A 26,262-nucleotide genomic window follows, 5' to 3' on the forward strand; every position below is an offset into this window, starting at 1 on the left:
CAAAGAGTATTACCGCTGTGCCAACTTGTTGTCAAACGGGCTCTTTTCTATTTTCCATTTAAATAACAGCTCCTTTCTGGATTTCGTTGTCCCCATGTGAAGCAATTACATTCAAAATCTCATTCATTCAGATTATCCTGTAGCTTGTCTAGTTTGTTTCTTTCGCTTTTTCATTAGCCTTAAAAATCAGAAATTACCCACTGTGCTCAAGACTCCGAGGTCAAGATAATTGATGAAGATATTAAAGAAAGCAGGCCCCCTGCTTGTTGTCAGAGAAGCAGAACCAAGGAACTGATATGTTTTGAGTCTGTCAGAAATGTCAACTCTCTCCAATGGAGCGTTAAATTATGCCACCGCTCTCTTTCACATTAGAATCAGCTGGCCTTTCAGTACATCTAGTTTAGACTAGAGGAACGCTTATCTACCTTGCATCATATACTAGAATAGCAGGTTGTTAATATCATTACAGTAATGACTACAAAAGCCCTGTGTTGCCCTCTCTACGCAATCAAATTAAGGTTTTTGTGTACACTTGATATCTATTTCTGTCTGTAATTCTAAGACTGTGGCTCTAAGCACTTGAAATGTTGAACACTGAACAAATTGCGACAGGTTTTGTGGTGTGGTTGGATGAAAGCATCATCACTATTGGATACTATGATGACTCACTCAATTTTGAGCTTAACTTTTATTTTTAAAAAGAGACAAACTTTAATTGGAAAACATCTTGATAAACAAATGCAGTTACAACAATGATTATGAAAATATTACAACTGAACATATGAATTAGTAGTAGGTCCCTTGAGCCCGCTCTGCAATTCAATAAAATCATGACTGCTCTGATTGTAATCTCAATTCTACATTCTGACGTATCCAGAATAACCTTACACCCCCTTCAGACATGGTCCTTTTTTTTGTAAAATGTATCTCAAAGTACTTTACAGCTAATTAATTACTTTTGAAGTGTTAAGTAGACAAATGAAGCAGCCAATCTGCTCACAGCAAAGTTCAATAAACAGCAAATTAAATTGATCATCAGTTAATCTGTTTTTGGTGGTTGATTAAAGAGGAATGTTAGACAGATTGCCATGAAATATACTCAGCCCTGTTTCAAATAGACCCACAGGAGTTTTTATATCTACTTGAACAGCCTCAGCTGCTGAAACTTTTTAACCTATATGTCTTGTTATAATTCAGATCAGAAACGCCAAAGTGTTTTATGGAGCCCGCCTGGATCATAAGTTTTGCTATGAGGTGTTTCACCTCAGGTATGATTCAAATGATCCACTTGGGAGCTTGTATCAAACAAAGTTTATTTAAGAATACAGTTAACATGTATAGAAAGAAAATTAGCAGTAACTTTTACCAATTACAAACAAGAAAAAGAAACAACTATGATATTGTATAAACCTTAATAGCTAAATACCATTCCAACCAAACAGATCCCATAAACAAAACCCTTGCCACAGGTTTAGCACAGAAAATGCAAATGCTCATTTAGTCCTTTGGTTGGAGGTTGCAGCTCTCTTGATACACAGACGAGCATGAAGTCAGAATAGCTTTCCAAAACACCAGGGCGAGAGAGGCTCTAGGTAATAACTAGCAAACCGCCAACAGCAGGATTTTCACTCCAGGAAAGTCAGGAGTCCTACTTGCAGCTAGCCAGCAGAATTTAAAAGACCAGGGAAAGAGGGAGAAACACTGCTTTTCAGTCTGATGTCCAAACATCTAACTAAAACAGCAGTCATCAGTCAAACTGAAAGTGAAACCTTGAATTTACTATGAAAGAAAACTGTCCAAAACACATGACCTGCCACTCTGTTGTAAATTCCAAGTCAGTGCATTATGCCCAGATTAAAAGTAAACAAATCCCCGTTTAAGCCATTGAATTTGCAATAAAAGGACTTCTAGCAGACAACTCGGCAACAATGAAGAAAACAAAATTAAAAAGGCCTGCTTATAAACTGCAGAGAACATGATTTCAGAATAAAAACACATTTCTTAAAGGTACACTAGTGTCACAGTCTGGATTTTAAAATAAAAACATCACACAACAAGGGTGGATGAACAATCCCCCCACCCCCCTGAAGGGTTAGAAACAGCATAACTGAGATTTACACAGCTTAATTTGAGGAACCTGAGTATTAGTAATTTGTTATTTAATTGCAAATATTAACCAGATTAAAACAGAAGAGTGATTTCTGTATGAAGAACGAGCTCCAGTCATGGTGAGTCCTGTTTGGTGTTTTCTACGCTGACTTGCACTGTTCCTGGATCTGCAGAAGTCGATCGACCACAGCTGGAACAGAACCAGTGATAATAAATGACTGGAAGGTAATGAGAAGTCAAATACAGACCAGAAACCACAAAGCCCCCTCTTCCAGTTCATCAGTTAGAGGTGTCCTTCACTTGGACTCTTCTCTTGTGGTGTGTCTCTCTCTCATCTGAGGATTGAGTCAGGACTCTCCCAAAGCTTCTGGCAATGACTGATTGAGAGAACAAACCACTCTCTAACAGAATGTATAAACATAGGATGTACAAGAGGTTCCTGCTTTACTCACTGTACCAGCAGAGAGCGGGAATGTCTCTACCTCCCTCACTGTACCAGAGAATGGGGGAATTCGGACTCCCTCACTGTTCCAGCAGAGAATGAGGGGTTCTGCCTCCCTCACTATACCAGCAGAGGGCAGGGGAATTCTGCTGTACTGACTGTAACAGAGTGCGAGATGAATTCTCCCCAACTCACTGAATTACCCCATCTTTCTTGGTCTCCATTCCCAACAATTACCACCTTACAGCTGGCTGGTGAGAGCTGGACTTCCCTTTCACTCCACTGTAAGTTGTTCATGCCATTAGTTAGCTTAACAAATTCATTAGGCCAATGTGTGCAGAGAGTTCCCCCTCCATTTCCACTCAGTACGACCTGTAGACCCAGATTATCCAGAGTCACACAGCACCTACCTCCAGCTGATGGGCGTTCAAATGGCTCAAAGGCACGGCACTCATCAATCAGCTCAACCAGGTCTCGAGGACAGTCATCCGGCAATGGCTCATGGAACTTTTCCTCATAAACCCGTGTGCGAATGTCCTTGGGATTAACACCTGATCAAAAAAAGAGTAGATCTGAGTTTCATTTCCATTCACAGATTGAATAACATTGGATACATCAGCAGTACTTCGACCTCTCAGCAATCCCATCACCAGCTCCGGCTGGCCCAGGCCCTGATGACCTCATACCTCATCAACCCCTCCACATTCTATTATCCCCACTAGCTCCGCCCACCCCAACAATTTCCTCTAATGATCTTGGCCCCATCCCTAACCCAATATCAATTATTTAAAAAGTAATACTTTTTTGTATGCAGGAGTTTGAAAACTTGATAAACTGCTACCTTTAAAGAATATTTGCTAATCTCCATCATACCCTGCTGAAGTCAGACTGAATGGTCCGGATTGTCGATGGGGGTTTTGCCCATTCCCAGTTGCCCATTAATGACTTAGTCAGTGTTTTCAGTATTGCACTAAACACTATGGCTGCAAACAGTGTTTTTGCTCTGTATTGTACTTGTTTAGCTTATTGAGTTCAACTGTAGAATCAGCCATGAAGCGAGTTCCAGCACACTGGGAGGATCAGTTATCATGAGCTGTGCTATAGCTCACACTGTCATTGATCCTGTCAGGTAAATAGATATCAAAATGAAATTATAAATCTTAAACTAAAGCGATGGGAGTTCTCTAGCTAAAGCGTTCGATTTAAAGTGGCATTAGCATCAGTTTGAAGAAGTTATATTTCTTCATTTGAAATTACTGATCATGTCCAAACATAATTATGCACTGTGTACGTTTGGTATGAATGGAGCGGACTGTACTTGCATGTCAGGTGGGGACAAAATCAGGATCAATTGTCGGGACCGGGAGACTCAAGCAGAGGCCGTGTAACGAGCTTCCCGCTGGGCGCCACGGACTCTGCGTGTCACCGGCCGCCGGATTTTCGGCGCCATCAGCTCCATGCCAGAAATCAGCGTGGAGCTGAATAAATTATTTAAATGAAGTTTAGAATCTAATTATTGGGCCCCGGCCCCCATCAGGAATGTTTCACTCCGGGCGGGGGGGGGGCTACAACAGCTTCCCACTAGCGGGATGCTGGCAGCCCGACCTCACTGGAGTGGAGGGGGGCCCATGGAGGTCCCCCAGGGGGTCAGTGTAAGGGGGTGCCCCCAAGGCATTGCCAGCTTGGCAGTGCCAACCTGCCCTCCTGGCAATGCCCAAGGGGCAACGTGGCACTGCCCACTAGGCATTGGGCTGTGCCAAGGGAGCGGGCCTCTGGGGTGGGGGGCCGATGCCACTCTGCACTCCGGTGACAGAGGGAAGGAGGACAGCGATCGGGAGGCTGGCAGTGCAGGCTACTGCGCATGTACTGATCTTGGCGCTAACAGATCGGCGCATGTGCAGTGGCCCACTCAGCGCTATGCTGCTCGCCTCTCCAGCCGGATTAGGCCCCCACCCACTGATTTTTCCCGGGGTTCACTCCAGTGCACTCTGTAGTGCACGGAGTGTGGGAGATTTATTTAGAAAATCCCGCTGAAAAAACCAGCAGGATTTACTTCAGTTTTTATGCGAATTTGGCACTTAGAATTTTTTTTGGGAGAATCCCATCCGTGATGTTTTCTATGGTCAATTAACTTAGCCTGAGACGGTCAGAGTCTAGTATCACACATAGTTAGTCTGGATAGATACTGGGCAGTAGCCAGTGTCCATGGACCAGTAGCCCAACATATTTCAAGGCCTTTATAGAAGACAGGAGTATATGGACTTGGTGTAATACTGTTGGACTGTGTCACCTGTAGCCTCAGTGGTTGTACTCTTACCTCAGTGTCAAAAGATTGTGGGTTCAAGTCCCACTCCTGAGACTCAAGCATGTAATCAGGTTGGCACTCCTGTGCAGTACTGAGGGAATGTTAAAAAGAACATTAGAACTAGGAGTAGGAAATTCAGCCCCTTGATTCTGCTCCGCCATTCAATGCGATCATGGCTGATCTCATCTTGGCCTCATCTCCACTCCCCATAGCATTTCATTCTGCTGCTAATTAAAAACCAACTATCTCCTCAAATTTGGTTTGTGTTTCAGTGTCCAGTGCACTCTGGGATAGAGAATTCCACAAATTCATGACCCTTTGAATTAAGTAATTCCTCCTTATTTCTGTTTTCAATCTGCGCCTAAACTATGGCCTCTTGTTCTAGAATGTCCAGAAAGGGGAAATGTCTGCTCTGCATTGTACAGTTGGAGGATTTAACATAAAATGTTAGTTCTGTCTGCTCTTTCAACCATGTAAAAAATACCATGACACTATTTTGAATAAGAGCAGGGAAGTTCTCATTAGTATCCAGCTCCATATTTAATCCTTGACCAACATCACTGAAATAAATGACCTGGTCATTATCTCTTGCTGTATGTGGAATCCAGCTGTGGGCAAATTGCCTGATGTATTTCCTACATGAGAACAGTGGCTGTATTTCAAAAGTATTTGATTGCAGAGAACTCTGGGATATCTTTATAAATACAAGTTCCTTCTTTCTTTCATTGGCTATTATATCACTACAGTGAATGAGCTATGCAAAGCCAAGGAAAATAACCAGAAATAACTGTGCTTGACAATGCAATCTACAAGCTGCACCAGGTCCCAGATACACACAAGCTGCGGTTAGCTGTGTACACACATTACCTTCAAATGGTGTTTTACAGCTGCTGATTTCCCACAGGACAATCCCGAGGCTGAAAGAAAAATCAAGGCTCTGTTTTAATCATGTGTTTTACTCAGATGGTACAGCAGTACAGTCAATGAGGGAAAGCAGGCTGACAGAAATTGCAATTCCATTAAAATTGCAGTATGGAAGGAGAAAAGGCAATTTGGACCAATGTGCCTGACCCTTGGCAAGCTGGACTTGTCTAATCTCCAAAAAGAAGTAACACAAACTGCCATCAATGTAAAAATATCACCAAATCCTTAATGATTGAAAATGAAGTTGCGGGCATTAATCCAGTCTCATAACCTACATTTACAACTCAGGGAAGTTGTATTCCACAGCTTTTGCACTGGGAAACCCAACTAAAGGGATAGGGTACAGGACACCACCACGAAAAGAGCATAACAGAAGATTAAAATAAATAAGGAAAAAGTAACAAGTTACAACTGCATTGCAGGTTCTGGTAAGTGGAATAGATGCGTTAATATCTGTTGATAAACTCTCTTGCTTCTTGCTGTGGGACATTGCCAATGCTTACCTGTACACTTCACATTTCTCATCATACTGGTAATTCACCTCATTGAGCTGCTGTGGTGAGAGATATGGGATTTCTGATGCTGAGTCTCTCTTTGCTGACTTGTTACGTTTGATTGAAGTTTCAGTCTTTGTTAGCTCCAGTCCTGCTAACTGAACAAAGAAGAATATAGATGAAAACAACTAGCAGTAAGTCTTCCTGAAGAAAGCAAAGCCTTCCCAAAGCAAGCCTTTCCAGAAGTCAGATTATTTTTAATACAGAATTATTTTTCCCATTCATATGTTCTATGTGAAAAAGGTTAAGTGTATTTTTCCTTTGTGTTTTAAACAACGTACTTCTGAAATGAGCTGATTGTGGAAATCAAAAATAAAGCAAGGAACTTGTATTAATTTAGCACCTTTCACAATCTCAGGAGGTCCCAAAACTTTTATGACCAATAAAATACTTTTGAAATGTCGAGACTCGTGTCATGTAGGCAGGCACATTACTTACCCAAAGGAACTTTGTAAACTGAGTGTTTCAACATGGGTGCCTGAGCTTTAGAAGCAGGGGGTGAGAATGACACGTCACAATTTGAGAGTAGACCACACATGATTAAAATTCTGCAGAAAAAATGCAAAGCTCCCACAGAGGAAAAAATGTGAGACTCCCACACTCAAAAAAGGCAAAACCTACCTGCAAAAATAGGCTGGCTGCCAGTACCTGTTGTGGTGTAGCACTTCCACAAGTTCGAAGGTTGAGAGTTCATATTCCACTCCAGGGACTAGGGTACAAATTCTAACTTGACACAGCCGAGGAGTGCTGCACCATCTGATAGACAAGACAGAATAAAAGCCTGTCTGTTCTTTCAGGTTGCCTTATGATAAGATATTGAGTAAATTGGGCCTATACTCTATGGAGTTTAAATGAATGAGTGCATCTCATTCTGTAGGGGCTTGACAGGGTAGACACTAAGGCTTTTTTCCTCCTAACTGGGAATGCAGAACACTGGACACAACCTCAAGATAAAGGGTCAATTATTTAGGCATGAGGATCAGTTGTCTGCTGCTCTCTCTCATAGCCTGGATTGGGTCTGGTCTACGGTTGGCCAGGATCCTCACTGCTACTCATGACCTCCACTGCCTCAGCGCTTTCTACTGTCGTCACTAATGCTGCTTTACTGTCGTCTGCCACTCTATTGTCAGCCACTCAGCTTGAAGGTGTGGAAACTGCAGCCTGAGCTCTTTCAGTTAAGACAATGGAGAGTCAGTAACAGCTGATGCCTAATCATTGCTCTTCCATTGGTCTAAACCCACCAATTTTCGGTCTGACCAGACACAAGAGCAACAAACAGCCTTTTCCAAACCTCTGGGGCCTGGTAATTTGAAGAGGGAGACACTGAGCAATGATCATGAGGCATTTGACAAAGTTTAATACATGAAGTTGAGATATATCAATCACACTAACCGGAACTCTATCACCTCGCCCGCCACAGAATGGGAGTGGGGGAGAGTCTGTCAATGGGAATCTCTGTTGACCTTGGCGGGGGGGGGGTGGATTTCTGGTCTCGCCCGAGTGAGGCCACAAAATCCACCCACTGAGTCAATTCCATTGACATTTAGGTTCCTGGCAGCGTGCACAGTTGGTGTCACAGTGGTACAAAGATCTTCACCAGGGGTCTCCAGCACTCTGTTCTCAAACTGTTCCTCATTCACATCAATGACATTGCAATGATGGAACTCGGCATACTCACAGCTTGCCCTCTTTTTAGGTCAAACCAAATAAACAAACTCAGATTAAGTCAGGACAAAGTAAAAGGGGCAGCTCCCCAAAAAGGAGGGGGAACAGCCCGAACAAAAATCAAAGTACAAAGGAAACTTAAAAACATCAAATTAAAATGTGATTATTAGGGTCGATAATGCACCCCAACCCCTGCGGTGCCCAGCGGGCGCGGAAGGCGTCAACCGCGCCCGTGGACACCGCATGCTCCCTCTCCAGGGACACGTGGCCGCGGTAGAGGGGAAGACAGTACCTTTACTCGATAATCTTCATCAACTAGGAAGCTTGTGCTGTTAACACGGCAATGAAGCCTGGCTTTCTCTTGAGACTGATGCAGCCTGAAATTAAACACAAGTTACCTTTCCATGTGAGCCACAGAATTTCCCCAAATAAACATTTTCCCACATTCTAAGACGAAAAGTAATGCATTAGATAATGGTCATTAGCAAAAAGGAAACGTCTTCCCCAGACAGAATGGACAAATACCTTGAAATCAGTGACTTGCAAGAGGTATTTCTGCTGAGAAATTCTCTGGTGAGTTTATTGGAGCAGTCAAGAGACCATAAGACATAGGAACAGAAGAAGGTCATTCAGCCCATTGAGTCTGCTCCGCCACTCAATAAGATCATGATTGATCTGATCTGATAATCCTCAACTCCACTTTCCCGCCTTATCATCATAACCCTTGATTCCCCTTTATAAACCTGTCTATCTCAGCCTTGAACATACTTAATGACCCAGACTCTACAGCCCTTTGGGGTAAAGAATTCCACAGATTCATTATCCTCTGAGAGAAGTAATTCCTCCTCATCTCTGTTTTAAATGCGTGGCCCCTTATTCTGAGATTATGCCCTCTCGTCCTGGATTCTTCCACAAGGGGAAACAACCTCTCAGCATCTACCCTGTCAAACCCGTTGAAAATCCTACATGTCAAAGTAAGGTCACTTCTTATTCTTCTCATTTCCAATGTGTACAGGCTCAACCTACTCAACCTCTCCTCATAAGAAAATATCTCCTTTCCCAGGATCAAACTAGTAAACCTTCCCTGGACTATCCCCAATGCCAGTATATCTTTCCTTAGATAAGGAGATCAAAGTTCCCTTAAGCCTAATCTCTCTCAGGGTGTAGATGGCCCACTTTTCAATATCAGGCTCAGATGCAAGTGTAACACAACATCATCAACTTGCAATGGCTTCTCTTCCTGACCCTGCACGGATATCTCTGTTTCCCCCAAGGATCTATACTTGGCTCTTCCTATTTCTCATCTACATGGTGTTCACATGTGTGCTGATGACACCCAATTCTGATACCCAATTCTATCCCACCATCATCTCTCGTAATTCCTCCAATGTCACTAAATTGTCACTACTTACATGATATTCAGCAATGGATGAGCTGAAATTCCCTTCAACTTAATATTCGGAAGACTGAAGCCATTGTTTTTGCTCCCCGCTCCTCACTACAGACTCCATCCCTCTCCTTGGCAGATGTCCGAAATTAAGCCAGTGTGATTACAACGTTGGTGTCATATTCGATCCTGAAATGAGCTTCTAACGTCATATTCACTCCACCTCTAAATTCACCTTTTCTCCCTCTTGAATCACTCAGCTTCACCCGTGTCTCAGTGCATGTGCTGTTGAAACCCTCATCCATGCCTTCACCACCTCTAGACTTCCTATGCACTCCTGGCTGAACTTGCACATTGTACTCTTGGTAAACTTGAAGTAATCCAAAACTCTGCTATCAACATCTTAACTTGCTACAAGTCCCATTGCCTCATCACCCTGTGCTTGCCTGACCTACATTGGTTCCCGGTCAAGCAACACCTGGATTTTAAAATTCTCATCTTTGTTTTCAAATTCCTCCGTGGCTTTACACCTCCCCATCCCTGTGATCTCCTCCAACCCCACAACCCTCCAAGATATCTGTGCTCCTCCATTTCTGACCTCTTGTGCATTCCCAGTCATAATCACTCCAGCACTGGTGGCCATGCCTTCAGTTGCCTCGGCTCCAAACTCTGGAATTCCCTCCCTACATCCCATTGACTCTCTATCTTGCTTTCCTCCTTCAAGACACTTCTTAAAATCTACTCTTTGACCAAGCTTTTGGTCATCTGAGCTAATATCTTCCTTTATGCCTTGGTGTCATACTTTATCTTATAATGCCCATGAAGCGCTTTGGGACATTTCATTATGTTAAAGATGCCCTTTAAATATGTTATTGCATTGACATAGAATCTTTAAACACCCCAAGGTACATCACAGGAATGTTATTGAATAAAATTTGACACCAAGCTACATATAGAAATATTGGGTCAGAACCGAATAAGCCAATTTGTTGACCCACCTGATGGAATGGTACTAACTGTTGCTGCTGAAGGGATATGAGAGCTAGTTAGCTTAGGGAAATGACTGGTGCAAACTGAGGTGGAGGGATGAGGCCTGGAAAGCAATGCCCACACCTCTGCACTGTTGGCTCTATCTGGCGCCAGGATTTGAGTCAAACTCCTCTGGTAGCCAGAGACCTACAATTCCCACTGCTGAAGCCGAGGGAGATACATCTCTGCAGCCTTATATGTACGTGGAGATCCAGTGGCAATCTACAAGAATTTGGTTTACACCAAAACCAGGGGCCATTAATATAAGAGGGTCACAAATAAATCCAATAATGTATTCAGGGGAAACTTCTTGACTCCGATAATGGTTAGAATGTGGAACTCAATACCACAAAGAGTAGTTGAGGTGAATAGATGTATTGATAACTCGAGGGAGAGTGGAATAGAGGAATATGCTGATAGGGTGTGGTGAAGTAGGGTGGGAGGAGGGCTCACCTGAGCACATACACCTACTGGGGCCAAATGGCTAGTTTCTGTACTGTCAATTCTCTGTAATTCTAAAGTTCCCCAACTTTATAGTGATTTGTCAGCTGATGAGGTTTGAATCATGCCCAAAGTTACTGTCTTTACAAGGACCACTGTGCTGCTTTCTACAAAACTGGATATTACACTGTGTGGGATCTCAGAAGATGCAATTTTCCAAAATAGTAATTTGCCTTACCAGTAAACAGCTCTGGCAGTGTCCAGTGACATTTGAACCCGTTTTGACCAAGGGAGTTGCTTCTCGCTGCCCAATACATTCTTCAAGGCCCCGTATTTGCAGTACTCCATTACGATCAAAAACTCGGACCTGTGGCCTAAGAGCACAGACACAGGAAGATTAGCTGTTAATTCACCGCGCGAGAGGCTTCTGCCTGAATTTTCAGGATTGCAGGCATCTCCTGTCATTCGAGGCAAAACAATGAAACTAAATTAAACAAACTGAGAGACAAAGTAAAAGGGCCAGACCCTTAAAGCGGGGTACTGCCCAAAACAAAAGACAAAGTGTAAAGGAAACTTAAAACATCAAACCAAAATGTTATTAAAGTGGTCAATAATACACCCCATCCCTGCAGGGCCCAATGAGCACAGAGAGGCATTTCCTGTCAATTTATCAGCAATTGCACGCTTTGGCAATTACATTGTTAAGCCAATTGCTTTGTTAAAGACGAGTAATGATCGTTGGCTCAAACTCTGAAAGAATATAAATGGACACAGATGGAACACCATGGAGAACCATAAGGAATTTGTAACACTACTGAGCTGCAGGAAGAATAAATTTACTGAAGGTAAATTGCTATATTATCCCTCCACCACATTGATCTCAACATCTCCCACTGAGGCCCACAGCTGTCAGGGTGAAATTAGGTTGCCACATGTCCAGTTTTGAACGGAACTCTTTTGAACCCATGTGTGGCAGCTGGGTTACAAGATACCGTGAAGTGTGCAAAAGTAGAATTTGGCTTTTGTAACTTCCTTAATTATTTAATATATAATTCTTAAACTATTATTAAACACAAATTAAATTTGTTCATTTCTTCTGGATCTTAAGTGGAGTCATTAGTTAACATGGTTTTCAACTAAATTACATCCACATCAGAACTGTAGTCATAATGGCATCCCACGCCCTCCCAATCCTCTACATTGGGTTCTGACTTGGGAAGGAAGGTTTTAACCTACAGATAACGTTGGGAAAGGAAGGCTTGATTCGGGACTAGTTCAGCCTCAGTGAACTTCCCCATTTGGATTTCCCAGTTAAGTGTCTCTTCAGATCATCTTGCTAAATCAATGTTTAAAGCAGACACAAGTTTTTGGATAAAGACTATCCTATGGGGACCTTTATATCAGAATCTCTTTTACAAGGTAGTCTGTTTGATACAAATTTGCACCCCAATCCCAATAGGGTAAGCTTAGTGCAAGAAAGGTACGGCAATAATCATGGGTGATTTTTAATATTTTTAATAACTGGAAAAATGAAATTGGCAAGGGTAGCCTGGAGGCAGAGTTCATTGAATGTATTAGAGATTGTTTCTTGGAACAATATGTTGTGGAACCAACCAGGGAGTAGGCTACTATGGATTTGGTATTGTGTAATGAGGAGGGATTAATTGATGATCTCATAGTTAAGGATCCTCTAGGGAGTAGTGACCATAGTGTGATAGAATTCACAATTCAGTTTGGGGGTGAGAAAGTGGAATCCCTGGACACTAGCGTCCTGGAATTAAACAAAGGAAATTACACAGGCATGAGGGCAGATTTGGCCCGAGTTGAGTGGGCAGGAAGGTTAAAAGGTCGGACAGCGGATGAGCAGTGGCAGCTGTTTAAAGAGATACTCAATTCCTCACAATTAAAACATATCCCAGCGAGGAAGAAAGATGGTGTGTGTGTTGGGGGGGGGATCAGGACAATATAAAGACAAAAACGAGGTATACCATATTACAAAGGCCAATGGCAGGCTGGAAGATTGGGAAACTTTCAAACATAAACAAAGGATACTAAAAAAGTAATAAAAAGAGCTAACGTAAATTACAAAAGAAAACTAGCACAAAATATCAAGAAGGATAGCAAAAGCTTCTGCAGGTATCTGAAAGGGAAAAGAGTCACTCGGGTGAATGTTGGTCCCTTGGGAAGATGAAACTGGAGAGTTAATAGTGGGGAACACTGAAATGGCAGAGATGCTAAATCAATTCTTTGCCTCAGTTTTCACGGTGGAGGACACTAGTACCATTCCTATAGGAATGGGCAAGTCAGAGGTAATAGGAAGGGTAGAACTTAGAACAATCAACATCGATGGGGAAAAGGTACTCAGCAAACTATTGGGATTGAGGGCAGACAAGTCCCTCGGGCCTGATGGTCGACATCCTAGAGTATTAAAGGAAGTGGCGGTGGGGATAATGGATCCATTGGTTACAATATTCCAAAATGCCCTACAGGAAAGATTCCAATTGGAAAAATGCTAATATAACGCCCTCATTCAAAAAGGGAGGGAGGCAAAATATGGCAAATTACTGACCGATTAGTTTAACATCTGCTGTTGGGAAAGTGTTAGAATCAATTATCAAGGAAGCAATATCAGGACATTTGGAAAGTCAAAACACTATCCATCAGAGTTAGCATGGCTTTATGAAAGGTAAATCATGTTGGACTAATTTGCTAAAGTTCTTTGAGGATGTAACAAGCAAAGAGGATAATGGGGATCCTGTAGATGTAGTATATCTGGACTTCCGGAAGGTGTTTGATAAGGTGCTGCACAAAAGGTTAATTCACAAGGTTAGATCACATGGGATTAGGAGTAATTTATTAGCTTGGATAGGTGACTGGCTGATGGGCAGAAGACAGAGAGTCAGGATAAATGTTTTTTTTTCTGGATGGCTGGAAGTAGCTAGTGGGGTGCCACAGGGTTCAGTCCTTGGGCCCCAGCTATTTACAATTTATATTAATGACTTGGATTCAGGGATAGAAGGCTCTACAGCCAAATTTACAGGTGACACAAAAACAGGAGGGACAGTAAGTTGCAATGAGGAAATAAGAAACTTACAAATGGATATAGATAGGTTAGGAGAGTGGGCCAAAATGTGGCAGATGGAGTTTAACATGGATAAGTGTGAGGTCATGCATTTTGGTCAGAAAAATGGGAAGGCGACTTATTATCTAAATGGCGAGAGACTTCAGGGTGTTCCCAGAGCAGAGGGATTTGGGTGCCCTTGCTCATGAGTCACAGAAAACTAGCATGCAGGCACAGCAGGTAATAAAGAAAGTGAATGGAATGTTGGTATTTATAGCTAAAGGAATAGAATGTAAAGGTAAGGAAGTATTGTTGCAACTATACAAGGCATTGGTGAGACCACACCTGGAGTATTGTGCAGTTTTGGTTCCCGTATTTGAGGAAAGATGTAGTGGGATTGGAGGCAGTTCAGAGGAGGTTCACTAGATTGATTCCAGAGATGAGGGGTTTGTCGTATGGAGAGAGATTGAACAGTTTAGCCTAAACTCTCTGGAATTTAGAAGAATGAGAGGGAGATCAAATTGAAACATATAAGATGGTAAAAGGTATGGATAAAGTAGACGTGGAGCGGATGCTTCTGCTGGTGAAGCATTCTAGGATGAGGGGTCATAGTCTTATGATAAGGGGTCGCAAATTTAAAACAGAGTTGAGAAGAAACTACTTCTCCCAAAGGGCTGTGAATCTGTGGAATCACTAGCCCAAAGTGTGGTGGATGCTGGGACAGTGAGTAAATTTAAGGAGGAGTTAGACAGATTTTTAATTGGTAATGGGCTGAAGGGTTATGGGGAGAAGGCAGGAAAATGGGGAAGAGGAGCACATCAGCTATGATTGAATGGCGGAGCAGACTCAATGGGCTGAATGCCTAATTCTGCTCCTATATCTTATGAACTTATAATATCAGTGTGAGTGAGTCAGCCTGCCAAATCTCCTACGCCTCCTAGTCAAGGAAGCCCATTTAGCCCCTCAAGTCAATGGCACCATTTTTTTCTTAATTCAATTTATATGCTTTCGTTCTGTATCCCTTAATATCCTTCCAGTGTGAAGAAGTGTTTTCTGACATTACACTTGAATGGCCCATTTCTTAATGCTCTTCGTTTGAGACTCCCCTCCGAGGAAGTAACTTTTCTCTATCTAGCTTTGATAATCCCTAAACAACTCAATTGTATCACTGGTTAACCTTCTATACTTGAGGAAATGCAAGACTTGTATTTGTAACCTGGCCTGATGATTTAACCCTTTCAGCCCTGGCATCATTCAGCAGTTCTAAAGCAGCAACACCACAAGCTATGGGATTAGCTGTAAATAGAACCTGATCAGTAACTTAACCACGAATCCCAAGCCCAGTGAACGGAATAATGGAACTCAATTCAACCTGGAAATTCTCAACCTGAAATGCCACGGAGGGGAGGGGTCAGTAAGTAATTTAACAGTAGATGGACCAGTACTGTATTATTAAAAATTCTCCAGTGATGATGTAAATTCACATATTGCAAATTGTACCTGGGTGCACTCACCTTCACCAGTCATACAGATTCCATAAATACGTACGATGTTGTCTGATCTGAACTGATTCATAGTTTCAGCTTCTCTCATGAAAACCTTCTGGACGTTGCTGTGATGGGAAAAGAGGTGCAGTTACTCGCTAGCAAAGAGAGGCAAGGAAGTTTGGAGATTAATTTGCTAGCAATGTGTGCCCCAGAGTGGTCAGTCACAGAAGTGCATTGGAGATCATAGAATCTTAACAGGACATGATACAGGCCATTCAGCCCATCATGACTTTGTTGGCTCTTTGAAAGAACTGTACAATTTAATGCCATACGTCAGCTCTTCGCCCCCATACCCTGCCCTCCCCAAGCCCATGTCAGAAATCTGCAATTTAAGCCTCATCAAGTACATGTCATTTTGCTTTTTCATGTAGAATATGATTCACACATCTTTCCAATTTTAACAACCCTCTGTGTGAACGATTCCTCATTTCCCCTCTAGTCAATTCCTCCTTTGCCAATTATTTTAAGTCTGACCTCTAGCTGACGACTCACTTGGCAGAGGAAAGAGTTTATACTGGGATCTCTGTCACAAAGTAGCAGGCTGCCAGGCACATATGTATTCCAATTCAAATGGGGTCAAAACCCTTCATATTTTGAAAGGTTATTAGGTTTCCAGTCCCCCAGTCTAAAAAGAACAATCTCCAAATAGCTGAAGTCCCTCATCCCTGATATCATCCTTGTAAACCTCCTCTATACCTTCTCCGACACTTTAACATCCTTCCTAAATTGTGTAGTTATGAATAGTACACAATACTCCAATTAACCAGAAATTGGTAAAGGTTGAGCTTGATTTTCTTGTTTTTGTATTCAATGCCCTTTTTATAAAACGAAATACTTTCTTAACCTTACCTCACCTTATTAACTGCTATACCTTCAAAGATTTGTGAATATGCACTCTAGGTCCCTCTGCTCTTCAGCCTTCCTCAAAATAATTCAATTTACTTGATACTGTGTCTGCATGTTATCTTTCCTAAAGAGCACCACTTCAAATTATTCCATGCTATATTTCATTTACTACGTTTGTGCCCATTTCAACAGTCTGCCTATGCCCTCCCGAAGTCTATCACACTCACTAGTTACAACATTGCCAAATTTCATATGGTCAGCAATGAAAAGCGATAGTCCTAACATTGATTCCTGGGGACTCCACTGCACTGACCTTCAGTTAGGAAAACATCCAAATTCCGCCTCTCTCTGCCTCCAATCTGCTAGCCAATTTTGTACATAAGTTATCATGGCCCCTACAGTACCACATGCTTTTGTTTTTCAAATAAGTCTGTTACATGATACTTTATCAAATGCCACCATGTATACAACAACAATTACACTATCTTCATCACTTTTCTCTGAGTTATCAAAAACACTCAGACAGGTTAATCAGACATGATTTGACTTGAACTTGATTAATCCATGCTTCTCCATGCTATTGGACACTATATTATCATTTTCAGGAATGTTGTACTGTATGGATATAAAGTGTCGCTTTCAAGTTAGACAAGCTATAAAAATAGTTTAAATAGAACCCATGGAGTTAGATGAGCTAGATCTTCCTTTAAAAAAACTTCTCTCTCATTCTCTTTGCCTCCTCTAAGAGGGTACTGAAGAGATGGTATTAGTGAAATACTATACAGAGGATGTTAGATATATAAGGATGTAAGAATGAACATTGTTCTTAACAATGGTCTCTGGTAGCTTTTCCACCACTGACTTAAATGGTTACAGATTACTCTCACTCCCTTTTTCTTCTGTACAAAGGTGTAACATTGAGAATCCTTTAGTCCCACTCCCATATCTAACATCCTCTGTATAGTATTTCACGAATACCATCTCTTCAGTACCCTCTTAGAGAAGGCAAAGAGAATGAGAGATAAGTTTTTTTAAAGGAAGATCTAGCTCATCTAACTCCTTGGGTTCTATTTAAACCATTTTCATAGCTTGTCTAACTTGAAAGCAACACTTTATATCCATACAGTACAACATTCCTGAAAATGATAATATAGTGTCCAAAAGTGTCTCCTTCAGAACACTGTAGACCCAATAATGCTCTAACTGTACTATGTCTATCAGCATATTTTGCATAAAACAATGTGAAGCATTGCTATTCACACTTCTAGAGCTCTGAATTTCCAGCCATTACCTCAAACCTTAAAAATTTGACTGAATCTTTAACCTCATAAAATTTCCTTAGCTTAAATAATCTGCAGTTATACTTATAACCAATGGTTTACAGGGTAACAGCATCTACTGCTTGTTGGCTGACAACACCATTTAAACTCATTGTCAATTGACAGATGGGACAACCTACACTTGCTGTTATTGGATGACTGTACCACCCAGACTTGCTGATAAGTGGTTACTTTCACTGCCTACAATTGCTACCCATTGGCTAACTGTACCACCCATACTTATAGTACTATCAGCACTACGGACCCATTGGCTACTTTGGTAATTATACTTGAAACATGGAAGAAGGTATAACTTATGCTTGTTGCAATCTGTACTCACTTTATATTGGCAGACTCACTAATAAAGCGTTTAATTGCAACGGACTGTTTCAAGAACACTCCCTTGTAATACTTGGAAGTGTCAGTAATCAGGAAAGGGTTACTGTCCTTTTGCAACTCCGTCATGTTAATCTCCCGGATCCTATACTGTTGTGAAGAGGAGGCTGCCTTTTTATCTGTATTCATAAAGAAAATGAAGAGAGCAGAAAGAATGAGAAGATTACAGAAAAAATCAACTCATTTTCTCACCGCACATCCCAAACTTGTCTACAAGATTTTACTTTTTGCAATGTGCAACAGATGAATTTATGTCTGCACAGATAGATTTTGTAGTGATAAACTGTGTCAAGGGTTATATGGCAACTGCAGCTATGTCATGTGATAGCAGCTCAATGTCAACTGAATAGAGATGGTAAATTGTATGAGGAGGCTGGTGGGTGGATAAGGAGGATCAGAGGCACGTGTACATCGTAAGGCCTAAACTGTTGTTATTGACTTAGGCAGTGAATTCTCATTTTTAATTACAATGGTGGAAGTGTTAACAAATTGGCAAGGAGCAACAAACAAGGTAGCTGGTAAAAATATAAAAACTGGTTTTGTAATATTTGTAGTGATTGTCTGTGGGAACATGAGAAGAGAAGAAAACAAGGGTGCAGGTAAGGTAGAAAGTCGGTGAATTTCTATGTAGCTGTGGGTAGGTATATGCAAATTGGTATATGGGAGAGTGTGTGTGGTGTTATGCATTCATTGTTTTTTGTATAAATTATATATTTGATTTATCTCAGAACGATGCCGACTCTAGTTCTAAATCCAAATAGTTTATTACAATATACTTTAAAATATCCCAGAACATACAGGATTTCTACACACATATGGTCTCTGCTGGAATAAAGAGATGGAATTTTATCACCCCTCCTACGGGTAGGATTGTCCATTCCCATCAAAATCAATGGCGTTGTGAGTGGCTCTCTACATTTTATGGCCCTATCCTGGCAAAATTCTGCCCAAGGTCTTTTCTGTCTATCAGCTTCACTGTATAATTAGCTTTCCCTAGTTCCACTCACATAAGAACATAAGAACATAAGAAATAGGAGCAGGAGTAGGCCATCTAGCCCCTCGAGCCTGCCCCGCCATTCAATAAGATCATGGCTGATCTGACGTGGATCAGTACCACTTACCCGCCTGATCCCCATAACCCTTAATTCCCTTACCGCTCAGGAATCCATCCATCCGCGCTTTAAACATATTCAGCGAGGTAGCCTCCACCACCTCAGTGGGCAGAGAATTCCAGAGATTCACCACCCTCTGGGAGAAGAAGTTCCTCCTCAACTCTGTCTTAAACCGACCCCCCTTTATTTTGAGGCTGTGTCCTCTAGTTTTAACTTCCTTACGAAGTGGAAAGAATCTCTCCGCCTCCACCCTATCCAGCCCCCGCATTATCTTATAAGTCTCCATAAGATCCCCCCTCATCCTTCTAAACTCCAACGAGTACAAACCCAATCTCCTCAGCCTCTCCTCATAATCCAAACCCCTCATCTCCGGTATCAACCTGGTGAACCTTCTCTGCACTCCCTCCAATGCCAATATATCCTTCCTCATATAAGGGGACCAATACTGCACACAGTATTCCAGCTGCGGCCTCACCAATGCCCTGTACAGGTGCATCAAGACATCCCTGCTTTTATATTCTATCCCCCTCGCAATATAGGCCAACATCCCATTTGCCTTCTTGATCACCTGTTGTACCTGCAGACTGGGCTTTTGCGTCTCATGCACAAGGACCCCCAGGTCCCTTTGCACGGTAGCATGTTTTAACATCGATTACAGTTACAAAGATCGCTGAATAGACCAACATAATCAAACACAGATTAATCAAACCATTGAATATGACATGTGTGTGTTTCTGGGGGCATGGGTATGAGCATAGGTGGGTGGTGTGATGGAAGTTGGGATAGCTTTCTATTTTTGTGGTGTGTGTCCATATGTGTTTGTGAAGTGTGACAGAGGGGTGTCTTTGTGTTCGTGTGTGTTGATGTCCATATGTTCCTGTGTGTGTGCATGCTGGAATAGGTGTCACTTATTCATCTGTCAGAGTGGCCATATGTGTGTGTGAGTGCATGCACACACACATGTGTGGAACATGGCTGCATACATAACTCAATCCAATGAATTACATTCAGCAATGCTACATCCTCAGTGCAGAACATTACTCATTGGGATTCTTGGTCACAAAACAGACTCTACAAAAGAACTGGAATTTGACTCAATTTGTTATGTAACCACTTCTGCAACCAAAGCAAAAGCATGGAGGGCCAGTACAAGAGTATTAGGCATCCTAGGCGAACCTTCAGCCTTGTGCACCCCATCAATCCCAGCACAATTAACTTTCTGAAAATGAATATTTTGCATTTGTATTAGAAAACATTCTGCATTTATAATTACAGATTTATTTTACATGAGAAAGGAGAATATGATGATACTATTTCACAGGATATGTACGAGAAGAAATGTGCATTATATAATGTGTAAATGGCTCATATGATGTACTACTGTGTTCCCACAAACAGTTACTGGATGGTTTTATGTGCAATTCATGCTATCAATAATCATTAAGTAGTCTCACAACACCAGGTTAAAGTCCAACAGGTTTATCTGGCAGCATGAGCTTTCGGAGCATTGCCCCTTCATTGTGAGTGAAGAGTTCAGTTCACAAACAGGGCATATATAGACACAAATCAATTGCAAGGTAATGGTTGGAATGCGAGTCTTAACAGGTAATCAAGTCTTTACAGATGCAGACAATGTGAGTGGAGAGAGGGTTAAGCACAGGTTAAAAAGGTGTGTATTGTCTCCAGCCAGGACATTTAATGAGATTTTGCAACCCAGGCAAGTTGTGGGGGTTACAGATAGTGTGACATGAACCCAAGATCCAGGTTGAGGCTGTCCTCAGGTGTGCGAACTTGGCTATCAATTTGGCTACCATGCAGACGCTACGACAACGGATGAATGGACACTGCTCAACAATCAGGAGTGTTCCCTTCCTGTTGGGGAACACTTCAGCAGTCAAGGGCATTCAATCTCTGACCTTCGGGTAAGCGTTCTCCAAGGCAGCCTTCACGACACACGATAACGCAGAATCGCTGAGCAGAAACTGATAGTCAAGTTCCGCACACATGAGGACGGCCTCAACCGGGATCTTGGGTTCATGTCACACTATCTGTAACTCCCACGACTTGCCTGGGCTTGCAAAATCTCACTAACTGTCCTGGCACCTCTTTGACCTGTGCTTAACCCTTTCTCCACTTACATTGTCTGTACCTCTAAGGACTTGATTACCTGTTAAGACTCGTATTCCAATCATTATCTTGTAATTGAGTTTGTGTCTATATATACCCTGTTTGTGAACAGAACTCTTCACTCACCTGATGAAGGGGCCATGCTCCGAAAGCTTGTGCTACCAAATAAACTTGTTGGACTTTAACCTGGTGTTGTGAGACCACTTACTGTGTCTACCCCAGTCCAACGCCGGCAACTCCACATCAATAATCATTAAGATAGAGTGGGCAAGATTAAATTATGTTTGATATTATTTACTGGTTCTCAGTTCTGTAAGAGTCATGTAGATGTTCAAATTTGTAAAATTGTCGCATAAACAAAATGAAGAATATATTAAATTTTGGGAAAGGATGTAGTGCAAATATGAGGAATTCTATAAGTGTGCCCGTACATGTGGATATATATATCAGTCGATCTAGACCGTTCACACTGCCGAAGCCTGTGTGTTTACTGATGTAGTTCCATCAATAGTTCGTCAGTATTTTGCTTCAGTTCTAGGTGACCACCTAGTTTGCCCAATGGTTGCACCAGCCCTGGAAACAAGCTGTGGCACAGCATTGAGTGCTGTCATGTCCAACAACTTGCATTTACAGAGCATCTTTAACATTGTAAAATGTTCCCAGGTGCTTCACAGGAGGGTTATCGAACAAAGGTGTGGTTGCCTGGTGCAATCACACACGAGAAATGACACTAACAATTTAAGAACAGGAAACAGCCAGCTGGTCTATTTTTTTTCTATTCATTGATGGGATCTGGATGTTGCTGGCTGGGCCAGAATTACTGACCTAATTGCCCTTGGGAAGGTAATGGTGAGCTGCTTCCTTGACTCCTGTTGCAGTCCATGAATCTACCTTATACTGACCTGCTGTAACTTCAGTTAATCTTTCTTCCCATTTGTCCCACTTGTTAAAAACAGGTTGTGCGACCTGTTCATACAGGCTTAATATTACTCACTGGATACCATTATGGTCTTGATCTCCCTAATGTCTGCTGCTACCTCTTCCAGCCTCTTCTGGATTAGTGGATTTGCTGAGTTGTCACATTCATCGTGCAGATCTGTGGGGATATTGTTTACACAAACTTTAGAATGTCTTCCAGAGTAACAGTTGCAATGCCTTCAATCACCTGAGTAACAAACAGGACATAGAAGTGGTGTGTAAATGGGGAAAGTCCATGCAGGGTCTGGTGTTGAAATCTACACTTTTCAACATTTCCATAAATGATCTGGAAGAAGATGATTGATTGGGGTAATGTATCCCTTGGATGGGAAGCTCGCAGGATCCTCCCCTGCAAGCCTGGTCCCAACCCTTAGCACTTTCCATTGCAGGCAAGGAGCAACACTGGATATATTCTTATGTACTGTACATATTAAGCAGCTGGGTGTAAATGATATGTTTGTGTGAATGTATAAATACAATATGTGAACGACAACTAATGGGCTAGGTTTAACCAGAGGTAAGGGGAGGGAAAATAAAGGGGTGACAGGGTGAGGCAGAATCTGGCAAGTTGCAAGGCTGGTGGAGAGCATAATCTTCAGTGTATAGTCTTTGAGATTATTACCATTAAATTCATGTCTCACAGCTCAACAGTGACAACAGGGCCAAATGAATTCAATCAACTGTTGTTTCGGAATTAGTCTGGTTGGTTCAGTCACCTCTTTCCCTTTCTGTACAGATTCTCTTTATATTGTTCATCAGGTAATTCTTCGGTCTTAGTCAGTGACATGGATTTATCCTAACTCTCACTTCCAGCTATTACCTTGATTTGCTGCTTTGACTTGATTCAGAGATTTCTCATCCTCTTCTTGATCCCGCTTGTCCTCCAGTTTCCGGTTTTCCTCTTTAAAAGTTCGAGAGAAGCTGACAGTTAGGACCAGCATCAGCTGCTGGGCCGAATCATTCAGACGGTCGTTGATGTATTGAAATTTCTCAAGGGCGTTGGAAGCTCTCACAAGCTTCTTGATGCTCCTCCAGCTGGTGAAGCTCTTCACCAGATCCTCCGCATTTTGCAATGTAATTTTCAATTCCTTGAGGACTTTGCTGACGTCCTGTTCCTCCAGGTCCTGCATCATTTTCACCACCACCATCAGCATCTCAATCCGAGAATGCAGGCGCTGACACTGGCTGTTGTTCATCTTCACTTTTCTGAGGTGAGTGTCAATGTCTGCGGCCAGGCTAATGATTTTGGGAATGTATTCCATCTAAGGGAGAAGCACAACAGTAATGGATATGAAGATTGGAACTCATTATTCTTCCAGTCGTGGAAGTTTTTTAAAAGTTTATTTATTAGTGTCACAGTAGGCTTACATTTACAAGGCTGTGAAGTTACTGTGAAAATCTCCTAGTCGCCACACTCCAGCACCTGTTCGGGTACACTGAGGTAGAATTTAGCATGGCCAATGCACCAGCACGTCTTTCGGACTGTGGGAGAAAACCGGAGCACCCGCAGGAAACCCATGCAGACATGGGGAGAACATGCAGACTCCGCACAGTGACCCAAGCTGGGAATCAAACCCAGGTCCCTGGTGCTGTGAGGCAGCAGTGCTAACCACTGTGCCACCATACCGCCCCAACAGACACTGAGATGAGATTGTCACATCCACACACAGTTAAGTAGAGATATACGTGATCACCCCTGCAGCAGTGAGCATGATCATCTGCTGACAATGGCGAAGCTTCACGGGAACACTGGAGAACTTGCATAAATTACATTTTACTATGATAAGGATGCTATATAATCATAAAGTCTTGTTTAGTATTTGATGCATTCACAATAGAAGGATGTGTGATGTTGACAATGTACAGATGTGTATATCTGAGATTTTGACTGGAGTGTTTATATTTGTTGAAATAATTTGGGATGTTGTGATATGTTAAAGGTGCTATGCAAAGGCGCTATATAAAGTGTTGCTGTTTATGCATGTCAGATTACACAATAGTGTAATCAGAAGTTCAAATCCCACCACTGACAGCTTGACCAAAATATACTAATTTTTAAAAAAACTTGAAAATACCAAATGCTCGTATCAGTAAAAGTGACTGTAAAGCTAAAGTTTATTTGTCACAAGTAAGGCTTACGTTAGCACTGCAGTGAAGTCACTGTGAAATTCCCCGAGTCACCACAGTCCAGTGTCTGTTCAGGTCAATGCACCTAACCAGCACGTCTTTCAGACTGTGGGAGGAAACCGGAACACCCGGAGGAAACCCACACAGACATGGGGAGAATATGTCCTCACAGTGACCCAAGCTGGGAATCAAACCTGGGTCTCTGCCGCTGTGAAGCAGCAGTGCTAACCACTGTGCCGCCTCCCTAATGGATCATTGTAAAATCCTAACAGGTTCACTAATGTTCTTTAGGGATCGAAAGTTGTTCTGCTTACCTGGTCTGACCCACCCGTGACTCCACAAAAAAAACTCACCAGGACAACTGGGGATGGGCAATAAATCCCAGCCTTGTCAGTGGAGCCCACATCCCAAGAATTAATTTAAAAGAATATAGATACTAATATTTGAGAACATTTGTCACACAACAAACATTGCATTTTACATAAAATACAACTCCATAACATTGGCAGAATCTCAGAAAGAGAGAATGTCAGTGCTTTCCTGGTGGACAGTTTTCCTTCGGACAATGAGGTAATCTGAAGAGTTTGTTGAGAAAGAGATTGAACGCATGGCAGTCTGCGAGGCCTCTTTTTGAGTTCTGCAGTTCAGTCCAGGAATGGATTTGTTCACAGTTGATTTGATTCCATTTGTTTCTCTTGAATGGAAATTCGGGGGGTTGCAAACATACCTTTTAAATTTATTGTTCTTTTCTCGGTCTCCTGTCCAACAAGATAAGCTCCTATTGCTAGCACCGAGGTTTCCAATCTCACTTCCTATAAATTCTGTCAAAATCTGATAATATTTCCTGGCGCTGCCCCATTACCTCGAAACTCAGCTGCTATTGGATAACACGGAAAATGCCCCTGTCTTCCGTGCTATCATCCTATCCCAGAGCACCCTCTCCACCTTTCCACAAGGCTCGCCTGCTCCATTCACTGCTGCATGCCAATGCCAAACCATGGTCGGACGCCACCCGTTGCGGCTTTGTGGTTACTGCAGGCAGGCAACTGAGATACTCGATCCCAAAGTTTTTGCGGAATAAATAAGACAGCCCCTGAAAACAGATGCAGGGATTGTGATGAATGTCCGTGCAGTATTGTTAGAAATCGTAAATACGGTGAAAATACATGTGCATATAAATATTAACTTGAAAGGAACGAGTTGGTGCTGTGTGCTTAGTTTTACCGAAAATTGCTTAAGGTTGTATTGCCATAGAAACAAAGCTAGTAGAAAGATAATTCTTAGATGATGACAATGATGACCTCACTTGGGAAGGGGGCCATGGATAGATAAGGCTAGTGGGATAACTAACTATTCTTAGGTCATGTTTGTTAGCTTGAACCAAGGATCATAGTTGGATAAATGCAGGAATAACCAATGCAAGGTACAGTACAATAGAGGAGGAATTTGTGGAGTGCATAGGGGATGGTTTTCTGAAGCAATACGTTGAAGAACCAACAAGGGAACTGGTCATCTTGGACTAGATGTTGTGCAATGAGATAATTACTTGGCAATCCAGTTGTGAGAGAACCCTTGGGGATGAGTGATCTTAATATGGTAGAATTCTTTGTCAAGGTGAATAGTGATGTAGTTGATTCTGAGACCAGGGTCCTGAATCTCAATAAAGATAACTATGATGATGTGAGGCATGAATTAGCCATGATGAACTGGGAAACATTACTGAAAGGACAGGCAGTGGCAGGCATTTAGAGAACAAATTGGTGAACTCCAGGAGTTGTTTATTCCTGTTTGGCGCAAGAGTGGTAAGGGAATTGTGGTCAAACATGGCTTACAATGGAAATTAGAGATAGTATCAGATTCAAGGAAGAAGCATATAAATTGGCAAGAAAAAAC

The 26,262-nt window shown here is 42.1% G+C and overlaps 1 protein-coding gene across 1 annotated transcript; it reads right to left on the minus strand.

Annotated features, from left to right (window-relative positions):
• Positions 1-654: 654 nt before the first annotated feature.
• Positions 655-25,226, minus strand: LOC144492296 (mixed lineage kinase domain-like protein). The gene is made up of 11 exons (XM_078210285.1): positions 25,097-25,226; positions 23,063-23,504; positions 22,259-22,360; positions 17,970-18,144; positions 15,432-15,529; positions 11,095-11,230; positions 8,292-8,376; positions 6,284-6,432; positions 5,724-5,773; positions 2,962-3,102; positions 655-2,299 (listed from the first exon to the last, which is right to left on the minus strand). Exons 2-11 carry the CDS (start codon positions 23,502-23,504, stop codon positions 2,250-2,252), a joined length of 1,428 nt encoding a protein of 475 aa, XP_078066411.1. The 5' UTR covers positions 25,097-25,226; the 3' UTR covers positions 655-2,249.
• Positions 25,227-26,262: the final 1,036 nt, after the last annotated feature.

The sequence above is a fragment of the Mustelus asterias genome, chromosome 4 (genome assembly GCF_964213995.1).
Source record: "Mustelus asterias chromosome 4, sMusAst1.hap1.1, whole genome shotgun sequence".
Classification (NCBI taxonomy): Eukaryota; Metazoa; Chordata; class Chondrichthyes; order Carcharhiniformes; family Triakidae; genus Mustelus; species Mustelus asterias.